A 9,508-nucleotide genomic window follows, 5' to 3' on the forward strand; every position below is an offset into this window, starting at 1 on the left:
CCTCCAGCTAGCTCCAGGGATTGAACTCAGGTTGTCAGGCTTGGCAGCAAGCCCCCTTACCCACTGAGCCCTCTCTGGCTGGTTCCTCTTTCATCCCTGCTGTTCGCAGCAGGACTGAGATGTTTAACTGTGGCTGTCTTGGAACCTTACGTAACCCGGGCTGAACTCAACGTTTTGGCAATCCTCCTCCCTCTACTTCCAGGCGTTAGGATTACAGGCGTAAACCACCACAGCAGCCTCTTTTCAACTTTACCTTGTCTCTCTTGGAGAGACCTTGATAACACAGGTCTCTCCCCGAATAACTGGAAATGACCTTGAGCTCCTAATCTCCTGCCTCTATTTGGAACTGTTGTGCCAGCATCCTCATAAAAACAAAAAAACAGGAGTACAGTAGAGGCAGCTCAGAGGTTAAGAGTACTTGCTGTTCTTCCAGAAAACCCAGGTGCAGTACCCACATTAAGCAGTTCATAATCACCTGTAACTCCAGCTCCAGGGGATCTGCCACTCTCTTCTGGTTCCACGAGTACCCACATACACATAAATAAATAAAAATAGAGTAAAACCGATGGGCGACACCATGGCTCACACCTTTAATCCCAGCACTCGGAGGCAGAGACAGGCGGATCTCTATGAGTTTGAGGCCAGCCTGGTCTACAGAGCGAGTCCCAGGAAAGGCTCCAAAGCTACACAGAGAAACCCTGTCTCAAAAAAAAAAAAAAAGGATAAAATAAAAATTAAAAAATAGAGTAAAACCAACAACAAAAATGCTTTAAGGCTAGGCAGTAGTAGCAGAGACCTGTAATCACAGCATTCAGGAAGTGTAGGCAGAGGATTACAATTTCCCCACCAGCCTGGGCTACATAGCAAGACCCGTCTATAATCGTACCAACTCATGAAGCCGAGGCAAAAGACTCACTACAAATTCATGGCCAGCCTGAGCTACATAGTGAGATATGGGCCAACCTGGGACAAGACCTGATTCAAAACAATAACAAATGTAAGTACATGAATAAAAATGCTATCTGTCTTTTGAGCAGACTCTACGGAGGGATGATAACATTAAGGAGCTAGACACCGTCTGCAGAGAAAATGATGTAAGGCCAGACCATGAAACTCCAGCAGCAGAAACTGTTCTATTAGAAGAAGCTGAACCCCAGAATGTGGATCTCGGCAGAAAGGTAGAAGTGGCAGATATGGGAGGGTGGTGGGGTACTTGAAAGATTAGATCCAAGGAACTAAGGTGTGCTTTTCAGTCAGAGAGCTCTAAATCTAAATGAACTGATAGATTTTCTTTAATTTGCTTGATATATTCACCACATAGAAATATCACCCAATGGCTACATCAGCAATGTGTATCATCTCTGTGTATAAATGACTTTTAGTAGTAAATGATGTTAATATCTTTAATATACTTAAATCTAGACATATTCACAAATATTTGTGATAGTGTATAATTTGGGGGCATAATTTTTAAACAGTGTGATCATTTTAGCTTTACTAATATTAAATATGGCAAGAATGCTCTGAAAAGCATTTTTTTTCTTATTTTGTAGCTTAAAAGAACTGAAAGTATTTTTTATGAAATGCTTTTCACACCTGAGCCAAATGGGATGAATTCTGAGGAAGTGATGGATAGAGAAAAGCATAAAGGTCAGGCACTAGAAGATGTTCCATGCAGGTAAGAGCTAAAGAAGAAAGGAACCAGCTGTTCAGAAAGCTGGGAGGCTCTTTCTTATGATCTGTTTATTTTCATGTGTATGAGAGTTTTGCCTGATATATATATATATATATATACCATGTGTGTGTAGTGCCCACTGAGGCCATTACTGGATTTAACAGATGATTGTGAGCTGCCATATGATGGGAAGCCATGTAATCTGCAAGAGCAAGCAGCCTATGCTCTATAAACTGCTAAGCCACCTCTCCAGCTCAGCTGTGTGACTCTTTAAAAATAGTGAGCTAAGCTGGGTGTGGCAGTGCTTGGGAGGAAGAGACAGGTGGATCTCTGAATTTGAGGCCATACTGGTCACAGGGTGAGTTCCAGGACAGCCAGAGCTACATAGAGAAACCCTATCTTGAAAAAAACAAAAAACAATAACAACAAAAAAAGGCTAGCTTCTGGATCAGAAGTAGACTTCATGGGTCTAGAGAAATGAGTTAGTTGCTTGCTGTACAAACATGAGTTCAGATCCCTGGTATGCACATAGAAATTAGCACAGCAATGCACACCTGTACGCTACGGGAGGCTGTGCAGGGACAGGTGCGTCACAGAAGCTCTTGCACCAGCCAGTCTAGCCAAATCCAAGAGCCCCAGGTGCAGTGAAGAAACCCTGGCTCAGAAAATGTAAGTGGGAGAGTAATAGAGGAAGAGACAATACCTCTGACCTCCACATACCTAAGCATGTGACACCCACACACACATTAAGATCCTATCTGGAAATACAGTGAATAGACCTTTTGCAATCCTAATCAAACAGTCCTAACCTGGCATTATAAGAGAGTCAGGAAAGTTTTTGGAGTACTGGCCAGATAAATAATGGTGTTAAAGTATTAAAAACACATGCTAGGGGCTGGAGAGATGGCTCAGCAGTTAAGAGCATGGACTGCTCCTATGGAGCACTCTTGTTGGATTCCCAGAAGGTGCATGGTGGCTCACAGCTGTTTGTAACTCCACTTCCAAAGAATCTGATGCCCTCTTCTGACCTCTGAGGGTACTGTGCATACAAATGATGTGCAGACATACACATAGGCCATACATAAAATGAAAATTGAGGGCTGGAGAGATGGCTCAGAGGTTAGAAGCACTGACTGGTCTTCCAGAGGTCCTGAGTTCAAATCCCAGCAACCACATGGTGGCTCACAACCATCTGTAATGAGATCAGGTGCCCTCTTCTGGCCTGCAGGGATACATGCAGGCAGAACACTGTATACATAATAAATAAATCTTTTTTAAAAAAGAAAATTGAACAAATGTTGGTTTAGGGAGTCAGGGTTCATGTGCAGTTTAACTGAAACACAGGCGGTAAAGTGGGGAGTTGCTGAGCTGACTGGCAGCTTCCTAGATGATTTGCTCCGGTCTTTCTCTGTTTGTATTTTATAAGAAAGAAAATAAAATTATTTACAAGAAAACATTAAGTTACTAAATATAGATGGTGGCATCTTTTCTGTATGAGTGGGTCTCAGTAGCACAGGCCAGCCTAGCACTCTCTATGAAATCAGGATGACCTTGGACTTGTGATCCCCTGCCTCCACCTTCCACGTGCTGGATTGCAGGTATGCACCACACACCCCGCTCCTGTGTAGTATAAGTTTCCATTACAAAGTTAAGTATGAGCCGGGCGGTGGTGGCGCACGCCTTTAATCCCAGCACTCGGGAGGCAGAGCCAGGCGGATCTCTGTGAGTTCGAGGCCAGCCTGGGCTACCAAGTGAGTTCCAGGAAAGGCGCAAAACTACACAGAGAAACCCTGTCTCGAAAAACCAAAAAAAAAAAAAAAAAAAAAAACAAAGTTAAGTATGGTGGCGCACACCTGTGGTCTCCACATTTGGGAAGCTGAGTCAAGAGGATCAAGTTCAAGAACAGGCTGGGCCATGTAGCCAGATCCCGTATCAGAAGAACAGAAGAAACTGATGGTGTCCTGCGGTGTTAACATGCCAGTCTCTTCTCCTCAGCCCCCAAGAAGAGGCGGAGGTGACAAACCACCGGGCAGAAAGCCGCCCTGAAGAAGCACAGAGTCTTCATGAAGAGGAGGGAACTCACGCTTCTTCTGAGTCACCTCCTGAGGTTCCCAGAGAGAATCAGACCCCAGGTACATGCATGCGTCCTGCTTCCCTCAGCAGGGGCTTCTACACGGGGAGTCCCCAAGGCAGGAGCAACTGTCCCTGCTCCTCTGCCACCCAGGCTCAGAGGACTGGCTCACAGAAGAGCCATGCATGGTGACTCACCTTCAGTTCCTGTCCTCTGGAGGTTGTCTCAAAAATCATCAGGCTGGAGAGATGGCTCAGTGCTAAAGACATACTTTGATACCACATCCGATGCCTTGAGCACCTGAGATCAGATGCACCCACTTCTACACAGACATACAGATTTGTTTGTTTGTTTGTTGTTTTTCAGACAGGGTTTCTCTATGAAATAGCCCAGGCTGTCCAGGAACTCACTTTGTAGATGAGGCTGGCCTCAACTTACAGATACCCACCTGCCTCTGCCTCCCTAGTGCTGGGATTAAAGAAGTGTGCCACCCCCTTAGCTACATAATTTAAAACAAAGTCTTTGTTTGTTTGTTTGTTTGTTTGTTTGTTTGTTTTTCGAGACAGGGTTTCTCCGTGTAGCTTTGTGCCTGTCCTGGAACTCACTTTGTAGACCAGACTGCCCTCGAACTCCCACAGATCCGCCTGCCTCTGCCTCCCCAGTGCTGGGATTAAAGGCGTGCACCACCACCGCCCGGCTAAAACAAAGTCTTTAAGCAATGCCTTCCTACATGGCAGTTTTTCCTGCTTGCAGACCTGGATTCTTGGAACCCACAGCCTGATACTTTGTTACCTGATACTGAAGTTACAGGACTATGCGCTTGCTCTGGCCTGGCTGATACCATGGTGCACCCTGGAATTCCAGTGGGGTAGTATCCCACTGTCCGTAGCACATTAGAGAGCAGACGGTTGGGTGCTAGTCTCTTTCTTGTGTGTTTTGTGTGAATGTAGGGGTGGAAGCTTGGCCTTCACACGTAAGTTCTTCACCCCTAGGCTTCAGCCTCAGGTTTCTCGTGTTTTTGAACCCTTTTTTCTTCTTTCTGGTGGAGTTTTGGAGGATTGGAGTGGGGTTAGGTGTGCTTTTAAACTGTTTGCTGCCGTGGTGCTGCTGCTTTTTTTTTTGGGGGGGGGGGGTCAAGAGTTTCCTTGTGTAGCCCTGGCTGTCCTGGAGCTCACTCTGTAGACCTCAAGAGATCCGCCCGCCTCTGCCTCCCGAGTGCTGGGACTAAACGTGTGCACCACCATGCCTGGCCTCTGAGATGCTTGCTTCTTATACTCTGCAAGCAAGACACGCTCCAGTCCTCTAAACTCACACCCTCAGGACAGCCTGACACCAAAGAGGAACAGTGGTGAGCTCAGGTCCCGAGGGCAGTGTCCCTTAGCAGTGTCTGTGTTGAGCCGTGTTCCCTAGGGGGGCCTTCAGTACTGAGCAGGCAGTGAGCACAGGGCTTCTCACTGTGATCAACAGAGCCCTTTGCCGCTGTGCGGTCTGGATCAGAGTGCTGTGGTGGTGAACCCACAATATTAACAGCTCTTTGGTACTTAGCTGCGTGTAACAGACAGCTGGCAGCTGGCCTCAAAGCCAAGAAGGAAAGAATGGCTTTTTAATCCCAGCACTCTGGAAGGGGCGGGACAGGGACGGGCAGATCCCTGAGTTCTAGGCCAGCTTGATCTACAGAGCAAGTTCCAGGACAGCCAAGTCTACACAGAGAAACCTTGTCTCAAAAAACCAAAGAAAGAAAATGTCTCACCCCTCCCCAGCCCTGTGGCATTGTGGAGATCACAGCATCAGGAGCCACTCCATGGTGTCTTAAAAATGTCATCTTCTGGCCTCTGGACTGGAGAGATGGCTCAGAGTAAAGGCACTTGCCACCAAGCTTGACAACCTGAGTTGGAGCTCTAAGCTGTCTTCTGACCCCACAAGCATGCATACACAAACACACACACAATAAATATTAATTAGCTTTGTTCAAAACAATGTATGTGTATGTTTATATATATATCTATATGCTTGTGTGTATATATTTATCTTCTGTTTTCTTGGTGTATTTTAGTGAAAAGTCTGTCCCTGTCTCCTGAGTCCTCTGCATCACCAGATCCGCCTACTCCGCCAAAGCTCACAGAAGGATCGCATTTCATGTGTGTGTAGTCTCAGAAGTATGTCTTCTCCTTCTCTTTGGTTCCTTGTGTTAGGAGTGTTGTACTTGGAGTGTCTCCATTTCTTGGAACAGCAGTACAAGTGAATTAACTCTGGGCTGTGCACTGCCAGCACACCAGGCCTGTATTGAAGCCCAGACGGTACTTAGATTTCTGTGACAGTGTTTTCCTCAGTTCCTGGCCTGTGCCAGACCTGGAAGCCCTAGCTGTGCTCCGACCTGCCGTCCTGCCCGAGCTCAGGGCCGGGGATGCATTTTCAGTCATTTCATGCTCACAGGACAGCGTTGGGCACTTAGTTTGGCACGTCTGCCTGGTGAGTAAGCTTGGTGTGACTTGGTTTTTTAGAGGCCGAAATGATGCTGCATGGTTAGGATGCAGTTTGTGGTAGAGCATTGAAATCCCAGGGTGCTGTTGGAGGCCAGGAAGCCGAGGAGAAGGCGCTCTCCTTGCAGTGCCCCGAGACTGACTTTCTGAGTCGCTGCTACCTTTGTTTGTTTGTTTGTTCTACTGTGTGATGTATGTGTGTGACAGGCATGAGTGTGCCACAGCACGTGTGTGAAGGCCAGAGGACAGCTTTGTGGAGTCGGTTCTGGAATCTGACCTTGGTGGTTAAGTGTGGGGGCGGCACTGCTAAGCTGTCTCACTGACCCCGGGCCTGCGTATCAACAACATAGACAGTGCTTCCTCTACCATCATTCTGTGCTGATAAGTAAATAGTTTTCTTTTCCTGAAAAACTACAGCAGAATGAGAATTTGTATGGCTTTTCCATGTTTTCTCAGCATCTACCACCTGTTACAGTGCTGGGAGCTTTTCAGTTACCATAAATTCCCAACAGTCGGAAGTGGTAACACACACACACACACACAGAAAGTCTTCTAACCTGTCCGTTCTCGCAGCAGGGCCCGTTGTCTGGAATCTGTCTTCACCCTCACTTTTGTCCTGTCTCATCTCTTTGTCCAGAAACGTTGTGATGTCAGCTTTGATTTGAGGCTGTGAGCCCAGATGCTTCTGTGGGTTTTAGTTCAGCCTCTGCACAGGGTTGAGACGCTTACTAGAGTTAGGAGCAACCTGTTATGACAGGTGTATCTATCTGTGTCTTGCCTTTTCCGTTTCCTAAACTTCTGACACTGGTGACAGACTAACACTAGACAAGGGAAAGATAGACATGCCATGCGGCCGAATGGATGGCCTAGACTTACGTTAGTGAAGAGATGGACATTGAGAACCATTCTCAGGGCCAGGTGTGAGGACACACGCCTTTAACCCACCAGCACCTGAGAGCCAGACACGGCTGGATCTCTGAGTTTAAAGCCAGCCTGGTGTTTACATAGTGAGTTCCAGGGACCAAGGCTGCATAGCGAAACCCTGTCTCAAAACAAAACACTGTCTACAGGAGCTAAGCATGTAGCTCAGTTGGTAGAGCACAAAACTAACATACATGAAGAATCTGGATTCAGTTCCCAGAACCAGGCATGATGATTGTCTTAGTCAGTGTTCTATTGCTGTGAAGAGTCACCATGACCATGGCAACTCTTATAAAGGAAAACATTTAATTGAGGTGGCAGCTTACAGTTCAGACGTTCAGTCCATTATCATCATGGAGGAGAGCACAGCAGCATGCAGGCAGACATGGTGCTGGAGAAGGAGCTGCTACATATTGAACCACAGGCAACAGGAAGTGAACTGAACTAGCTTAGATTGAGCGTAGGAAACCTCAAAACTCACCCCCACAGCCACACACTTCCTTCAGCAAGGCCACACCTCCTAATAGTGCCACTCCCTTTGGGGGCCATTTTCCTTCAAACCACCACAATGGTACACACCAGTAATCCCAGCACTTGGGAGGCAGAGGCAGGAGAATCAGAAATTCAAGGTCATCATTGGTTAAAAAGTGAGTTCCGGGCCAGCTTGAGCTTCATGAGGCTCTACATCAAAACAAGAAGCCATTCACAAGAATTTTTGGCTTACTAAACAGGCTATAACTTATGGCACAATAACCATTCCTCTAACAAAGGATGGTCAGAGCTTAAGATTTACTGGATTTTGTCTTTGAACTTTTATTCCAAGTGGCATTGGTCATTCCATCCAGGCACAGACATCTCCTGTTATGTGGCCACCCTACACAGCTAACCTGTGGTACACACTGTCACTACTTACATTTTACCATTGTGTCTGTCATGTTTTCCTGTACTCGTAGTTTCAGTGGGATGTAGGAATCCTCAAAAATACGGCTGCTGTGGGGGTGGTTCAGTAAATTGGTTCGTGAAGTCAGGCAAAGCTGTGCCTACTTTATTGACCTGTTCAGCAACAAATTTGAGACATTTTCCTGAATTGCTGTTCAATTGCGTCACACTTCTCTGCATTCTCAGTTGGAGCTGAGAGAAATAAAGAAAGTACCCTCCTTGTGTTCTGTGTTAGGGTTTCCAGGCCATGCTTGTCACTTCTGTTATTCTGGCTTAGTTACTGTGGGACACTGTCGTTCATTAGCTTTGCAGATGTCAAAAGTAATTTCCCCTCTCTTGATTTTCAGCTGCACTGACGTCTCTTGAGAGCACACAGAGCTGAAGCTGTGGACCTCAGCCGTGTAAGAAGATGTTGTACAGTATACCTTAAATCTATGAAATTCATAGTTCTGATGCTTCTGACCACAGAGCATCGTTTTATCACCTTTGGAAAATGTTTATTCCAAAATAGCTTTAATGGCCCATATGTGCACTCCCTAGTCTCAAGGTCACCATCCTCCACCGGCTTGCTGCTATGAGTTCAGAACACACCAGTCAAGGTGCTTTCTCCCGCGCTCCATCCAGAGCTTGCTTAGTTGCAGTCCCCAGATTTGGATGCTTACGTCTAGGTGAATTTATGTTCCTTTGGCTTTTCGGCAAAGCTGTACTTTCCTGTGAAGCTTGTTTTCTTCCTTCTTTTCCTCCCATTTTGGCTACTGCAGTACTTTGTTTGACACTTGATTTGTAAAAATTTTATATAATATATTTAAAATGTGCCATTTTATTACTGCTAAGTGAAGTCTGTCCTGTTTTCTGCTATAATGCTTCCTCGGTCAGATTGCAACGTCAGCAGTTACTGCCATACTCTGTCAGCTTCCACAAAATGCTATTGCGTAGCTTTTCTTTAAAAAGCAAAACAATTACAAGTGTAGGTATTCTGAAGTACTGGACATTTATGTCATTGGAATAGATGTGTACAGCAATAAGCAGGCTTTTAGATCCAGTACTCAGTCTGTGTACAGATGTAATTATGTTCATTGTGTAGATGTCACACAGTGAGCACATGTAATAAAGGCTGCTTACTAGAGATTAATGCAAATGTTCATATCTCATTTCTTTTTTATCATGTTAAATAAATGTTGATGTTCTTAAATCACTTGTGTTAGAATCTTTTTTCTCTCTTTTCCTCTAGCCCCCAGGGTTTCACTATGTAGCTCTGGCTTTGATAGACAGCCTGCCTCTGCTTCCCAAGTGCTGGAATTTAGAGGTGTGTGCCACCACATCTGGCTAGAGTCTTTTTTTCTTGTCATTTAAAATGGAGAGTCTGAGACCTGGAATGTAGCCCAGAGGTAGAGCACTTTCCCAGCATGTATGAGTCCCTAT

General features: G+C 45.8%; 1 protein-coding gene across 28 annotated transcripts in view; it reads left to right on the forward strand.

Moving 5' to 3' along the window:
- The window catches only part of Plekha5 (pleckstrin homology domain containing A5), a 179,671-nt gene extending 170,393 nt beyond the window's left edge, over positions 1–9,278 (forward strand). For 23 of the 28 annotated variants that reach the window (XM_052720048.1, XM_052720036.1, XM_052720051.1 and 20 more), the window contains 5 exons: positions 1,038–1,178; positions 1,554–1,678; positions 3,671–3,807; positions 5,800–5,902; positions 8,434–9,278. In XM_052720048.1, the coding sequence (XP_052576008.1) occupies positions 1,038–1,178; positions 1,554–1,678; positions 3,671–3,807; positions 5,800–5,894 (498 nt within the window). In that variant the 3' untranslated portion in view covers positions 5,895–5,902; positions 8,434–9,278. The remainder of the gene's footprint in view (positions 1–1,037; positions 1,179–1,553; positions 1,679–3,670; positions 3,808–5,799; positions 5,903–8,433) is intronic. The other 5 variants (XM_052720040.1, XM_052720059.1, XM_052720060.1 and 2 more) reach the window with 1 other exon arrangement.
- The last annotated feature ends 230 nt before the right edge of the window (positions 9,279–9,508 follow it).

The sequence above is a fragment of the Peromyscus californicus genome, unplaced genomic scaffold (assembly GCF_007827085.1).
Source record: "Peromyscus californicus insignis strain IS unplaced genomic scaffold, ASM782708v3 Scaffold_6__1_contigs__length_162567912, whole genome shotgun sequence".
Taxonomy (NCBI): Eukaryota; Metazoa; Chordata; class Mammalia; order Rodentia; family Cricetidae; genus Peromyscus; species Peromyscus californicus.